The sequence below is a fragment of the Mus caroli genome, unplaced genomic scaffold (genome assembly GCF_978045245.1).
Source record: "Mus caroli unplaced genomic scaffold, Mus_caroli_1 scaffold_14, whole genome shotgun sequence".
NCBI classification, from domain to species: Eukaryota; Metazoa; Chordata; class Mammalia; order Rodentia; family Muridae; genus Mus; species Mus caroli.
This window is the reverse complement of record NW_028227269.1, coordinates 28,180,624-28,196,886: the sequence shown is the minus strand read 5'-3', so window position 1 is coordinate 28,196,886 and position 16,263 is coordinate 28,180,624. Positions and strand designations below refer to the sequence as shown.

General features: G+C 41.9%; 1 protein-coding gene across 2 annotated transcripts in view; it reads left to right on the top strand.

Annotated features, from left to right (window-relative positions):
• Window positions 1-16,263, top strand: part of Sntg2 (syntrophin gamma 2) — a 206,478-nt gene that overhangs the window by 138,178 nt on the left and 52,037 nt on the right. For both annotated transcript variants that reach the window (XM_021179140.2, XM_021179141.2), the window contains 3 exons: window positions 4,832-4,948; window positions 11,966-12,037; window positions 14,598-14,804. In XM_021179140.2, coding sequence (XP_021034799.1) covers window positions 4,832-4,948; window positions 11,966-12,037; window positions 14,598-14,804 — 396 coding nt within the window. The remainder of the gene's footprint in view (window positions 1-4,831; window positions 4,949-11,965; window positions 12,038-14,597; window positions 14,805-16,263) is intronic.

Below are 16,263 nucleotides of genomic sequence, written 5' to 3'. Positions count from 1 at the left end.
GTGGGGGCCACAGGGCTCTGCTGCCTGTTGAGATTTCTGTGACCAAAGGAGAGATCAGCACACATGATAGAGAAGGTGGGAAGATCGGGTCTCCTAGAGGGGTTAATGAGTTCCACTGTGCCACTGGAAAGTGGTAACTCCAGAGCATGGATCTGGATTGCATCAGAGAATAGTGGGGTTTGCAGATGGATACAAACAACTTTCCTCCAATGTGAGAAGGATGTGTTTCATTTACTTTGGAATTCACCTCTTCCTGTCATTGGATATCAAGAGCCTAGAGTGAAATGACAACTCTTGGTACTGCAGAACCTTTGAGGAGCCTGCAGGTCCTACACCAATCAACTTTCACATGAAGAGCCATCACCTTCATCTGGTGAATTCCACTGCACATCACACTTGGCTGACATTGCCATGTTTGATGAAAGCCTGGGATCTAAATCCAGCTGTGTCCTTTTCTGGCAGAAGCATTGAACAAGCTGGCATCTGAGCTCCGATTTCTTCATCTGTACAGCAAAACAAAGTCCTGCAACTTAACTCTGAAGTTTTAGTTTCTGGGATTTTGTTTCCGCATATATTTATTTCTGGACTGAAACTTTACATCCCACTTTGAACTTGCCCAGGGCTCCATGAGTGTTTTTACATTAGACACGGAAGGAGCATCATGATCTGCTGGTGGCCTTCACACCACACTTGCCATCCTGAATGTCTGGGTGTGCTCTAGAAAAGGGGGTACACATTTGCTCCGAATTCTACACACTCCATTTTGTGTCTTAGGATTTGAAATTGAGCCCTTAAGAAAATGAAAAGCAATATTTTCCCGCTTTAAGCAACCATTGATCATTGGTGTATAACAAATAATAATTAAATAAATGTGAAAGAACAAAGGCTTAAGGTTGTCATCTATGATGAAATGCAAGACCAAGAGCAACTTGGAGAGGAAAGGAAATTATTTGTCTTATATTTCCATATCAATATTCATCATCAAAGGAAATCAATAGAGGAGCTCAAACAGGATAGGAGCTCAAACAGGACAGGAATCTGGAGGCAAGAGCAGATGCAGAAGCCATGAAGGGTTCTGTTTACTGGACTGCTCCTTGGGGCTTGCTCAACCTGCTTTATTATAAAACTCAGGACCAGCATCCTAGGGATGGAACCACCCACAATGGGCTCAACTCTTTCAAAACAATCACTAATTAAGAAAATGCCCTATAAGCTTGCCTGTAGCGGGCCTTATGGAGGTGTTTTGTTTTTTGGTTTATTAATTTAGGTTCCCTCCTCTAAGATGACTTTAGCTTGTGTCAGGTTGACATAAAACAATCCAGCACAGCATCTAACAACTGATAAAATTGAAATAAAAAGGAAAAAGTCTGGAAGCTAGTACAATAAGCACAGGGCATAGATTCTTACACCTGGCATTTAGCCTTATAAATTGTTGCTCAAACTGGAGCATTCTTGTCTTAAAGACCAAGTTGGACTGTGGGGATGGCTCAGTTTGTATAGTACTTGCCTTACAGGCATAAATACCTGAGTGTGGTCCCCAGATCTTGAATTAAAAAAATTTTTTTTCAAAAGCCAAGCATGGTGGTATATGCTTATAACTCCAGCATTAAGGAGGCAGAGACAGGAAGCGCCTTGTGGCTAACTGGCCAGCTAGTCTAGTCGTAGTAAATTCTAGGCCAGTGAGAGATCCCTTTAAAAGATAAAAACAAAAAAGGTTGGCAGCCATAAGGAATGACAGCTATTGCTGTCCTTTGATCTACACATACACGCACACACACACACACACACAATGTCTGAGGATGTGTTCACCCTAGTAAAACTGGAAACATCTTTGTTTCCAAATAATATTTCTTCTCTAACTTGGATTTTAGTTGAGGGAGATAATGCCTTGATTAACACTCCAAGGATAATGTTAGTGGCACCAAAAAGTGGCTTTTCATATAGAATAAAAAAAAAAAAAAACAAAAAAACAAAACAGGTGTGTACTCATAATCTATTGTAGGCTTAAACAAGTTTCTATGCTGGCCCAGCAAGAAACATGATTTTCCACAGAAAGGATACCAGAACAGACATGAAATTGCCCTTCTCTGTGGAAGTGGTAAGGCCCTGGGTCCCCAGTTAATTATATCACCTAATACCATCAGGGTGGCATTCAGAAAGTGTGATATACACTTCTTACAACATGCAGCAAGTCATTTAAAAAGTCATAATGTAAAAGATAAGATTAGCTCCCTGTAGATTATTTACGAACTAGCTATGCATACATAAGGAAGATTCACAAGGTAGCCAGTGTTCTGAATAACAGCAAAGCTATAACTTACTTCTATGCTATCTAGGCAGTTTTAAATTACACTTGGGAGTTAATTAAGTTCACGTCCAGCTAATTAGTGATTCACATTCTTACTAACCTGAGCTGTCACATTGGCTACAGTGGCAGCTTCTTGGCCATTCCTCAGTATGGAATTCTTGTTGAATTATGTGAGTACATGGTATTGACCGAGTGTGCAGTCACCAAGACACTGATGAAGTGAAGGGCAGAGCCGAAAAGGAGAGCCAAATGCTGGTTGCAGCACTTTCAGAGGTGGCACTGGGTTCCCACCTAATACCTGTAGCTCTGGTGACCCATGGTGGCCCTCCGATGAACTGGAATCCAAGGACAGTTCATCCCTGTTTGATTTCTGCTGCTGTGAGAAAGAAGAGATCATAGCTTCTCTATTTCAACTGGTAATCCAAGCCGGCAGCTTTGACTTTACCTTCCAGCTGTTTACAGTGCCTGCACGTCCACTGTGCACACACATCTATCCACACTCATTCATGCACCTCTGAATGTCACCATCCTCTCTGCTGTGCCTTCATGTCACAACCCTTTGAATGTCACAGCTCATTGCAATGTATATGGCCATATGAAGAGAAGAAAGACAGAAGACTCTGTTGCTGTCAGGTTTCTATCTGCAATGTTGCCAAATCCAGAAGGCCTTCAAGGACTTAAATTCCAGCAGTTGTCTCACAGTGCAAATACTGTTTTGCTTCTGTCTACAGTCACTGTGCCTGCGGCTTTTCTGAGACACAGTATTAAATTCTCATGGTTATCCTTCAATATTGTACATTCTAGCCTATTTTATAATAAAAGCCCAACTATGTTAAAGGCACCCCACATCACACATGACATTTTTGGTAATATTATAGTCATTTTATCATATCACATTGATATGACTCACCTTCTTGGAACACGTGTAAGACAAAGTTAAGGCTAAAGAGATAGTTCAGTTGGTGAGAGGTTCTTGCTACGTGACCATTAGGTCCAGAGTTTCATTCATGTCGTTGGTAAGAATTAAACTTGACATGGTGATCCACGCTTATAACCCAGAGACAGGAAGAATCCTGGAGCTGTAGGCATGTCAAGTTGACAAGTTCTAAGCCAGTGTGACAGTCTGTCTCAAACAAAGGAAGAGAGTACCTGAGAAATGACAGCTAAGGTAGTCCTCATGATTTTACATTAAAGTATAAACGTGCTCTACACACCCTTGAATATCCATACATATTGTTTCTATACATACATGCAAATTCTAGGAAAAGACAAAGCTACAGATTTGAGGGGCATTCATTTGTATTCAGTATGCATTATAGCAGTGATTATGTTCAGCCACAATAGCTATTTTCCACAAGAGTCTGTCTTGTCTGCATTTTAGCTATCAGCTGACATCTTGACCCCAAAGATAGGTCTATGGTGTGTGAGAGTGAATACTGCCAGAAGTTACTGGGTAAAAGTTGATGCAGGGATGCTCTACTTTGGGTTACAGGAATTGCTAGTGAGCTTTCTGCTCCTGTCCAAAACCTCTGGACACAGTGTCTTCATCCCTGAAGGACACTAGGGAGGCAGAAGCAGACCGATCTCTATGAGGTTGAGGCCAGCATGGTCTACATACCTTATTGGGTCAGCCAGGGCTACATATAGACACTATCTAAAATGTAAAGGTAGAGGTGGGGAGCAGTTGGAAATTCTGTCTTATTTTAAATTTGTCTTTAATAAGGATGTTTTTTAGTGAATTGATTTTCCTTGAAATGGCAAAATGGGGAGCTGGGAAAATTAAAGTGAAGTTATTCTAAAAAGTGTGTGCCATATATAAATGTGGGTAATATGGGGATTGTTCTTTAACAGTCATCCACTGAATTCTCAAATTTTATTACTGCTTCCAGGATATATCTAATTTCTGATATACCACTTCCTGATTTTGTAGTTTACATTTCATGGAATAAGACTGAAACTATCTGAGTTATAAAAATCTTGCGTTTTGTATTCTTTGTACTGTTAGGGAGTTAAACACTAAAGAAAGCCTTAGTCATTTTCTTCATGTTGTATGATGCCTTATATTTACTGCAAACACTGAAAATATAATGAGCTATTTTTGAGTCCGCATTTGAATGAGAAATACTATTTTTGAATGAGAAATACTAACCTCTAGCAGAGTGTAATTCAACACTGCATTTTTGTCCTTTTGGTTGTGATCTTTTGCCTTTAATACCTGAGCCTTCTCTCCAGCCCTGTAACAGCACATTTTTTTAAGAAGTATAAGAAACCCACAATTCAGCTACCATGTAGAGCCTTACTCCACAAGGATCTGAGGATTTACCACAAACTGTCGTATACTTCTATCCTACTTGAGTTGAGTTAGAACTTGAAGGTTCACACATTGTTCTTTGAGTTCCCATCTTTTCTGGGCATGTTGTGTTAAGGTGAAGGATCATAGTGTGTTGAGTGTGTTTAGTATTCTGCTCTTAAGGCATTCTCATTAAGGCTTGGCTTTTAACTTTCCAAGGTTTCCCTCTGCAGGTGGTGCACATGGGATGGGTAAATGAGAGGCTCCAAGGAGCTGACAACTCTCAGAACTTCAGACCCAGGTTCTTGGCCCTGAGGGGTTCATCATTCTACATTTTTGGCGCTCCTCCGGTAAGGATGCCTGGGCATCTGGTGGGTGAAGGGGCCTGTTGCTAGAGTTATTCATATGAGCCAGGCAGCTGATAGATTGGCCCTGGAAGAAAGCAGAGATAGATGGGCACTCAGGGCCTCCTCCAGACCTCAGTGGTTAGAACTGGGCCTGCTTAGGGATTAACCACAAGTGACTTACTTCAAACTCATAAAGGAAATACATTCCTGTCTTTCTGTTCAAACAGCTGTAGCATTTTCTCTGCTTTAAATATCAGCTGGTGTGGAGGTGGGATGTAGACAGTTATTATGGCTGAAGACTCCAAAGTGCAATCAAAGCAAAACACAGGCCTTCTCTTTAGGGTTTTCTAATGAAGTATCTAAATAATGAAATTTCCAAAGACATTCTTTCTCACACAATTTCCAGATTTGATTAAAGCTAACAACCTGCTTTAGTGGGACTTAGCACACAAATGTAAGAGTGGATGCTGCTGTTCTATAGTTCTATTTTCCATTCCTACCCACACTGTTCTCAGATTAGCGAAATGGGTTGTAAGTGCTCTACGCAGATGCTCATCTTTTTTTTTTTTTTTTTTTAACTTTTGGGACTCTTATCCACCAGAACTGCAAACAAGTAATGAAACTTGTCTGAAAAATCAGAATCTACACAGATAGTGATATAAATTTCTACCATTAAAATGAGATTAAAGTAGCACAAATGTTTGGCTCAATTACATCTTTTCCGAAGCTGCACCCATCTCCTGCTTCCCTCAGGGTGTGCATCCTGTATAAAATGAAAAGCTAAGGGTGGGCAGTGGACTCACTAAGGAGAACTGCCGCTTCACGGTCTTTCCCCTCTAATGTGTTTCTCCTTCCCCGGGATTGGATTAATACAACAATGTGTCTAGATACAAGTTTTTCTTTTGGTTTTTTTTTGTTGTTGTTGTTGTTGTTGTTGTTGTTGTTGTTAAAAGAAAATCTTATGTTGTAAATTTACTCACATTACAATCACCTATATGTTTTCATAAGCACTGATTAAATTCTCCAGAAGGTAAACTAATTAATGTTCCTTAAGGTTACTAAATTAATTGATGTGATTTTGTCTAACAGAGTAAGTTGATATTTTTTGCATAGTAGTATCAGACTCAGATATGACACCTGGATAGCAATATCAGCAGCATGCAGGTCGTGCCAACACTGGCAACCACACGAACACGGTGCCATCCCTCCGGATCTTCTATTATGATTGCTAAAAGTGCTCCATGCTTCCCCTAGGTCTAGTCCTAAGGAGTTTCCTTCTTTTCTGTGGTAATTATGTGAAAGAGACAAAATAGTCAAAAGCAAGCAGTGTGATGTGTGAATGAATGGATATTCAACTCAGAGTCAGACCTACGTAGAGGGTTTCCTTTGTACAGCCCCTGTGTCTTTGCATAGTTTTCAAGTCTCTGGTCACATAGCTGTCATTGCTATCCCTTTGAAATGATAATAAAGTCACTGCTTGTTAGGAGGTGAAATGACTTACATAGACACTCTATGAAGGCTGAATGGTCACTGGCTGGCTAATCCCTTCTGTTGGAAGATAGTGAAACTCTACAGCTGTGCTCAGTGAATTGGAAATGTCAGAAAACTCTCTAAATGAGATATAACGGGAAAAGAATCAACCATTTGGATATTTTTAGGTGGGGGAAGCTAGCAAGTCTCAAAAGCATTTTGTGCTTTAAGCCTTCAAATCAGCATGAAGCAATTTTCAAGAGGAACCAGAAAATGTATTATTGCAAAGTGTTCCCAATGTTAGACTCTGTAAGAGAAGGAAAGAGGAGGTATGGAGGAAGCCCATCCAAGCACTTAGCCAAGTCATCTGGTCCCATAGGATGAGATCTCCATACAACAGGGACATCCAGGGCCAGGGTCTTCTTCATAGTATAGAACATCGTGATGACATCTACATGCCCAACTCCACTATGGGAAGTAGACATAACAGCTGTTTCCATTTCTAATTAAGGACAACAAAGGAAAGGGTTATAATTAGATTCCGAGTAATTTGAAAGCCTTGATTACATATTGTACACCATCAGCAAAAAGGGGTAAAGACAAAAGTACAAAACACAACCGCTTAGAAGCCAGGCCATGAAAGCAGGGGGTTCATATTCATTTGTTTTTATACCACGGACTTAAGCTCAACGCCTATCCATTTCTAGAGACAAACAGGTGAGGTTCATTCCCTCGAAGTGTGCTCCAAGATGGACAGCCTTTCATTAAACAGAAATGGAAAAAGCTGCAAGCAGCCTAGACAACGTCTTAACTAGAAAGATAAAAATTTACCTTACATAATAGAATAGTGTTGGACAAAATGAAATGTTTTAAACAATTCATCTTTTGTCCACAATAACCAAAGCATATTTTACGTCGAGATAGGAAAAGATTGTATGGGACAATGAAGAAGAATTATTCAGTGTCTCAGTGGAATTGGCTGCAAGCTAATAACTCGAAGCTACAGGTTTTCTTCATAAGTGTTCCGCTTACCAGCCAGGAACATGAGACAACTTATTTACATTCCTTATCCCAAATTTTCCTCTGTTGTATGTCAGAGATAATAAATCTTGACTGGAACATCTCACCGGGCCAAGGTGAACACAGGATAGCTTTCTTATATAAGTGAATTTTAAGGCTCTGAAGCACATAAAATTTAAAAGATAAAATCCATGCTTTTAATATTAAACAGCTTTTTGTTGTCATAGCAATGCATACAATATGGTAAGTGAATTTATACCTAAATATTTATATGTATTTCCTAGACCTGGGATTTATATCTTGGCATTGCTGGTAATTTTCAATAACAGTTTGCAGTTTGCCCAAATCTTAAACTTTAAGTTGTAATAAGTATATTATTATTTATTTAATCTTGCATGAAGTTTGCAGTTCATGGATCAGAGACAAGCAGTAAATGACTACTTACAGAGCATCCAGTGTCTCTGCATACATCCCGACTGTCATTTGCTTCTGCTGTAGTTACAGTACGACCAGGCCTCATCTCAAGGGCCAGCTATAGGCATTTAGGAAAGTTTGACATGGCAGAAAAGTCAAAATATTCACTACGCTGTAGTTCTCAACATGTCAGAATTTCGAAATGGAATCTAGAAGGACCTAAAGATTCTTACTACGGAAAATTTAGGAAGAGCTAAAACATAATGTCCTTCATTCAAGGACAGTTTGTTTCTGACTTCCTCCAGGGAGAGGGTGGGAGGAGGGGAGGTATGGGGGCCAGCAGCCTTTACCTTGAGGTATCCTGCTGAGGAAGAAGCAGAGTCCAGCATGAAATGAGCCTCACCATCCCTAAGCCCCACTCTTCTTTCTGCTCAACCTCATTGATAGAATATTTATTTCTGACTTGCAAACGAGAATCTAAAAGGTGATGCTTCATCTCTTCATGTTTTCAAACACCATTAAAATGTGTTAAAAAAAAAACTTAAGGTTGTGAAATCATTTTAACAGCATCACATAGCACTGGTGTATAAATGATGTGGTGAAGGCTCTGGTGCCTGCAGCAGGAAATACAAGCGGTAATTTTACAAATGTCAATTAGGCAGTTATAGTCTATCGTTTGTAGAAGTTGATCTGGAAAGGACGGACTTAAGTCTGCAGATGAGGATGGCTCCCATGTGGAACTGCTACTATAAATTCAGTGTTTTTATTCAAAATCCCTCCTTTCTCTCCCTTCAGTTTTCCTCTTTCCTTCATAGAGCTTGGGACCCTCTGTTTCCTCACAAATCTGCCAGACAAGAAGGGTGGCCATGTAGGTCCCCAGCAGTGGGCACTGATGATTAATCCTGAGTCACCTGAGACTCAGTTCACAGTGTCAGGAGAAGCTGAGCTGACCACCTCACTTGTCCCACCAGTGTCATTCGACTTAGACATAAAAACCAAGGTCACTGAACTTCATCTGAAATACAGACAAGGCCAAGGACCTCTGTCTTGGTGAGCTTGGGAGGCGCAGTAGCTGTTCCAAGGCTTCAACCCTGAGCCCTAAGGCAGGGAACTTCAGAGCTCCACAGACCTTCACTTTTGTCACAACACTGTTAACCAGGCAGACCTGGGCTTCCAAACACCGCATTTATATTCTGGTTATGAATATGTAAATATATGTCAAATGGCTGTTCAAGTCAACTGTTTCTTACTTCAGCTATGTAGATATCAAGATAGGTACCTGAGAGATTGCTATGTTCAGAATTCACAGTTGGGTTTTAGAGATAAATTTAACTAATAAAAAAATGAAAAGATACCCATGGAATGTGACAAATATTTTGCTGATAATTTTCTGTAAGGAGAAACTCTAAAATGTCTCCTGTTTGCCTTTCTACTGGATCAGACGTATCCACACCACAGCCATGTGGGTAAAGGCTGCTGTGCAGGCTAGAATCAGGCTGGCTGCAGGCTATCAAATCTGATTCCTCTGCCTCAGCTCCAGGGTGGGGCTTCACTCAGCACATGAGTTCCACACTGAGCAAGTTGTCTGTGTGCTCTCCCAGGGCCTGCTGGGTAGTCAAACAGAGTACACTAGGTGACCAAACACAGACAGGGATGCAGTGTCAGGTGAGTGAAAGATGAGCACTAGGGTAGACAGCTACTAAGTCTTTTTTCCAGATATGAGGGAAAATTCAGGTCTGGGTCTCTGACAAGCCTCCAGGAAGACATGGAGTTCAGGCAGCCTGGGGAAAGGGGACAAAGAGAAGGAGTTGCTTTTTAAACAGTCTGGTTTTAGAGAGTTTAGACTTGCAGAAAAATGCAAGATAGAGGGCAGCCACGTCCCTCCTGACTGTTCCCACTCAGGTCACTTTGCATCTTTGTGACATGTTATTATGAAAGAGGAACCACTGTCCAGGCACTGTCAGTAACCAAAGTCTTTGACACCCATTGTGATTCTTAGCAATCCTCAGGTGGTACATTTGCCCCAAGTCTATAATGATGGAGTGTCTCCTCCCAGAGACCTGAGCACCTTCTATCTCATTGCTGTCTCTGGACAAGGTCTTTTCCCTGAATCATCACAGTGACTGAGAGGATGAGGGGCAAGCCATGAGTTATTCAGAATGCAAGATGGGGGCATCAGTCACTTTCAGCATCTCAGAGCCTAGAGTGGAGATGGGGTCATCCCCTCTGGGTAGACGTGACCTCCTGGCAGGAACATTAGACAGAAGGAACTCAGATACTCAGAAAACGCCTTAACTATAGCACCAGAAGGCGTGCAGTTTGCCAACAGAAAGAAGCACTGCCTCTGCCACCCTTACCTTAGAACATAGAAGGCAGGCTACACCTCTGCCACCCTTACCTTAGAACATAGAAGGCAGGCTACACCTCTGCCACCCTTACCTTAGAACATAGAAGGCAGGCTGTTCTGCTCTATACAGATGGCAAGGTAATAAAGTAGATGCATTTGTTACAACAGGCTACCCGAATGTAATGTCCTCAATGTAATAATCATGGCACTGTTAGAATGATTAGAATATAACCACAATCTAAAATGTCCGGCGCAAAGGTCAGGCTTACAAAAATGATGAATCTACACACTGAAGTTCTGAGTTACAATTCACATTTTGTTTCTGAGGGAGAAAAAAAAATGACATGGGAAAAATGCTTCTTTTACAAACTACATTTTGAAAAGGCAAAATTATGAATATGCATGATGCATATTTAAACATGAGATCTTAAGGGAGCATGTCTCTGAATAGTGTGTCTAATCTTTTTTTTTTTTTAATTCTCTTATAATAATCAGCACTTCTCTAATGGGAAGGTTGAACATGGCACCCACCCATGTGTGATTTATTTTGGTCCAGTAATACTAGTAGGCACAGGGCTCTACCCTGAGGGGCATCTGCATATCCTTTGCCCAAGCACATTGGACTATAGAGCAAGAGGATAGGAGCAGCTTCTGGTTCATTGAGCATTGTCTTTGAGTTAGGGCAGTGCTCTCTTGCAACTCTGAGCACTTTGGCATACGAGAAGGGTACAGAAGTCTTAGACATTTTGAGTTGGAAACATGCAGCAAGGACCACCATCTGCTGATTGCAGAAGCCACTGAAACCTAATTGTTCCAAACCCAAGCTTACATTAGCACTTTGATCCTTCTTGCTTTCAATCAAGGTTTACTTGGCCAGTATTATGTTGTTTAATTCCAGTAGCAGAGAGCTGGCTCTGGAGCAATGATCAGTTAAATGGTCAAGCATCAATGTTGGTTTCATGTCAAACACACTCTTGGCTAGTGGTCCGGCCTCAGTGGATTGGCACCTAAAGACTTTGGTGGCATTATGTGTGATGGGACAATTGCTAGGAAGCCACCAGATGATTAAATCCCTGTGGATTCAGTGTCTCAAAGGCAACATAGAAAAACCCTGTTCAAGTTTACAGCCTGAAAGACTAAGTGTATGATCAACAGAAGATATGACACTGCTGAGAATTCTACACTTTTTTTTAAAACCAGAAACATTTTAACTTTGAAATCATATATGTGAGTGTACAAATCATAACACATCACTCAAAAGTTAATAGTTATGAGATACGATATGCCAAACCAACCAAAAAAACATATTCAAGTAAATTGATTCGGTAAATTTTCCATTCATTTCTGAAGCAGAAACATCTAGGGAGTTTAGTACTGAGGATCAGAGGACGGGTCACCAGTGTGTCTGCTTGACTGTCACACTAATCCATCCACATTCATAATCATATTACATTTGCTGCATTTAAACTAAAATTTAATTGAATTAAATCTGCATTTAAATTGAAATTATCCCCAGGAGTATAAAGTTCTCATATTACCAGTGTGTGTCTTAAAGTATTATTCTTTGTGTTCATGTATTCATGTGGTACACTAGAGGAGGAAACAGAATTCGAACCCACAACAGACTAAAAGGTCTGCTACCACCCAGAGCAAGGGAAGTTGGGCATCTAAGTCAAGACGTGTGGGATCAGTCCATGGTAGAAGTGCTTGAGTTCTTGGCTGAAGCAGCTTTCTCTCTGACACAAATGTCTCTATTTGCTTACCCACAGGTAAGCACACTGGACTGGGGACGAGCAGAACGTGCCTATAACCTCTGTGAGGTGCTGTTTAAAGTTCACAAGGTAGGAATCCTTGGCATTTAGATGCTTCATAGAGATAGGATGCCCTTCAGAGAGGGAGGAACAATGTGTTCACTGGGGGATATTTTGAGATAGTAAGATGAGCCTTTCTTGTTCTCCAGTCCAGTGATGTTGCTATACTATTGCTTATTGACGTGGACAGATGGGTGGTGGCTGACTGATGAAAGGATGGGTGGGTATTGGGATGGAAGGATGGATAGATGAGTGGGTGGATGGTGGCAGCAGCAGCAGCAGTGGTGTGTGTGTGTGTGTGTGTGTGTGTGTGTGTGTGTATAAATACCCAATATCCTTGAATATGCAGAAGCAAAGAGAAGACGCTAGGTGTCCCGTTCTTTCCACCTCATTCAGTTGACACAGGGTCTCTCACTGATCCTGGAGGTAGACTGACAGCAAGCACCAGCACTCCGCTCTGTGTTGGGATTCCTGATACACAGGGTCATCCTGGCATTTCTACAGGTGTGGGGGATTTGAACTCAGGTCCTCATGCTTGTGCAGCAAGCACTCTTACATCCCAGTCCAACATCTTACACCTGTTGAGAATTATTTTAGTAATCAAAGTCAGACCTGAACTGGACAGGCCAAAAAACAAACAAACAAACAAACAAGTAAGGCAATTCTATCCAATTAGAGGAAGGTTTCAAAGATGACAAGGGAAGGTTAACCACAGCAGTCACATGATGCTGTCAGAATTGTCCAAGGTATTTAATTAGTTCTGATATAATGGGTCCATAGCCAGTAAGTCAGTTTCCCCAACTGGGAAGGTGTCATCACTGACAAAGACTCAGTGTAAGGGACACGGGCTTAGCTGGAATGAACCTTGTAAGTCCTGTCTGTTTCTACTGCTGTACTGACATGCTGGGAGTAATGAATGGGAATCCATATATACATAGGAACCAAGGTGAGGCCCTGGGACACATAGGACTTCACTGAACTCCAGGGGTCTCAGTTTTAGAGGGAATTCTTTTAGTTATGTTGTTAGAAGCTTTTTGTATCTTTTGTTCGTTTGGTTGGTTGGTCTTGTTTGGTTGTGTTTTGTATTTTAATGGATCCTTATGCATCCCAGACTGGGCTCAAATTCCTTCTGCAGTTGAGGGTGGCTTTGGACTAACCCTCCTGCCCCTGCCAACCAAGTACTGGTATGATGGCAGGCCCCTGACACAGGGAAAAGCTTGCTAGGTGTGCCAGCACCACATCCTTCATGTCCCCTGTGTCATGAACCACAGTCTCCAGCTCTTCAAGACCTGGACAGTGCACTGAGGAGATTCTCAACCTTCTCTGCATGGTAGTCATCTGGACCAAAAGCAAAGGATCTAATTTTACATGGCGTGAGATGTGACTCAGACATCTGAGTTCACTTTACATAAATGTTCCTTGGAGTGCTGCTGTGTGGCCAGATCTGTGAATTACCGCTCTGTACTTTATAGTCTATTCAGAAACAATCCTTCAAAAAATAAATTACATTTTATTGCACCCATTATTTAGAGTTATTAGCTATCAAGCTAGATGTGTTATGTCTTTGTGATCAGAGTTACTGTCATCTTAGTACTGTTCGCATGACAATATAAGCACAGTTGCTATGATGAGTCCATTAATAAGGATGATCGTGGTCTCCATTTATACCGCTTGGCTTAGTTTCTTCTCTAAGGACCATCTCTTCCTTGTTCCCCCCTCTAGTTAAGGTTATTCATTCAGATGTGAACTCACTCCCTACAATTTATGGCTAAAAAGGAGAAAGAATAAGGGTGCACTTTTGTCTCTCCAGTAGAGAGATATCACTGAATAACAATTCCCCTGACAACTCAGCAGTTATAACATTCTGCAGCCCCGGGCTTGAGCTTCTCCTTAGAAACACGAGGGCCAGCCCCTCTGAAGAGCCAGTGTCGGCAAGAACTTCCCATGTGCTTTTCTCAGTTTGTTGGGTTTATGCTAAACAAGAGTCTCTACGGTTTTGATCTTTATGATAACATTTAAAAAGTAGTTATCAGAGATTTTGTGAGGAAAGGCTAGCCTCCAATGATCAATGCCTGGGCATACCTCATATACAATATTTTTGTGGGTCACTTTTATATCTGTATTGGGGGTGGGACAGACTGTTCCAGAAGTCCCCTTTAGTAGTCCCTGTTGCCTGCTTATACCCCTCATCTGGAAGTAGGGACAACTGGTGACATTCAGGTCCCTCTAGCTGACCTTGACATGCAGAATCTCAATGGAGCCGTGTCTAAACAAGCACATCAGAGACACATTCCGAGGATATGGCTGCCTGTTATTAGGTGTGGCCAGCTGGGTGAGTCTATGATGGATCATCAGGCTGTGTCCAGTACTTTCCTCTGTATTTTATTGCTTTGGCTATTGTTCTGAAAACATTTTTAAAGCACTTGCCCCATTTGGTGGCTGTGAGGAAGAGGCTACCTCTACCAGACCAGTCAAATGCAACCCTTTTCTCAAAGAGTGGGTTGGGTTGGGTTCTGTAGTCTGGACTCAACCCTCCATTCCTACCCTATTTCCAATATATACTGTTTTGGGTTTTGTTTTTGTTTTTCAGTTCTGGCTATCAGATAACTATTGGCTGCAGGCAAACCTGTATCTTGGTCTCCAAGATTTTGACTGTGAAGACCCCAGGTCATACTGCTTCAGCGTCCTGGCCAACCATGGGAAGAGCCATATCTTCAGTGTGGAGTTGGGCAGTGAGCTGGCCGTGTGGGAGAAGGCATTCCAAAGAGCAACTTTCATGGAAGTTCAGAGAACCGGGGTGAGTATGTTGTGGGACTCACACGCTTCTCACTATCAGCTTTGGGGCAATATCTGACACCTAGGGGATGGAGTGTAAATAAGGATTTATTTCAGGAAAGAGAACTGTGAGAGGTGAATGGTTTTCATCTAAGTCACCACGTCAGAGCAGTCATCCGTGCTGAGCAGGGCCTCCATTAATAAGGAAAGCTGTCTGTCACAGGCTCTTGCATCTAGGTTCATATCTGCATTCATATTTACTGTGAGGAAAGGGCTGAATCTCCTTCCACTGCAGGACTCACCGGCTGCTGTGGGAGGAGTTTGCACGCTGCAGAGCAGTAGGCTTGGAGACAGCTATAACCTGCTCCGTATCACCTGCATGTGCAATATTTTAAGACACTTAATGGCTTCTCCTCTCATATTTAATGGCCCAAAGGAGAATGTGATACAGCAATGTGTCTGAATTGCTTCTCTGTTCTTGAAGACAGCAAATAAATCATCCATGAATTTAAATGTGTGTCCACTGAGCAGATAAGGAAGGAGGCATTATGGTTTCTGTTGTCGTAAATATGGGCCTCTTCATAGGATGTTCCCTGCTAGAGAATGACAGAAAATAAATGAGGCAATGCATCAGACAAGGTCTGTCTCCTTGCCAAGGTACTGGGTTCATGACTAGTCTGGTGATAACACTAAGAGAGTGATCACAGAAACAAAAAGCAATTGCTTCATTTCCAGCATGAAAAGATTCTGTTTATTTACCTGTCATTTGGCTGCCAACCTGCACATGGGCTCTGGGCTGTGCCAAGCCATTACTGAGCACTGAGCAGCCCTGATAATTCATTACACGTGACATCTCTTAGATCACTAAATGTCCCAACATCCAGACGTCCATAGAAACTGAGATTTTCCCCTGAGGCCATCATTCATGGTGTGGGGGAATTGGCTCCTGATCCTCAATAGCATCTTAGAGCTAAGGCACCAACCTGCTGTCTCACTTTTTATAGAGTATGACATTGGAGGGAAAGTCCACAGCATTGACATTGTCTCTCCTTCCTCAAGCACCTACTAGATGTGATAACTTGTACCTACCTAGAAATCATCTATACAGATAGCCCTTGCCACCAGAAGGCTACTTTGAGATGTCCCTTGTACGGAGGGGACTTTGGGGCTACTTTGCTCTGACAACAACAGCACAGATTCTGCTTTGGAGACACATGGATGGTACCCATCTGGTACTGCTCTACAGAGCTTCAGTCCAGGGACCTGGGACAGCATTGTCAGGTGAATACAAACTTCCTGAGGACCAGTGACAGACAACCAAGAGATATGCTGAGAATAAGAGGAAGCTCAATCATGGAACTTGGTGCTGGAGGGAAGCTTATGAGCACTGTGAGTTATCCAGTCCGATAGATATTTGTGTCTGTAGTGTTGGTAAAAAGGAGACCTTCCCCTCACAAAGGATAGCAAGTCCTTATGTATGT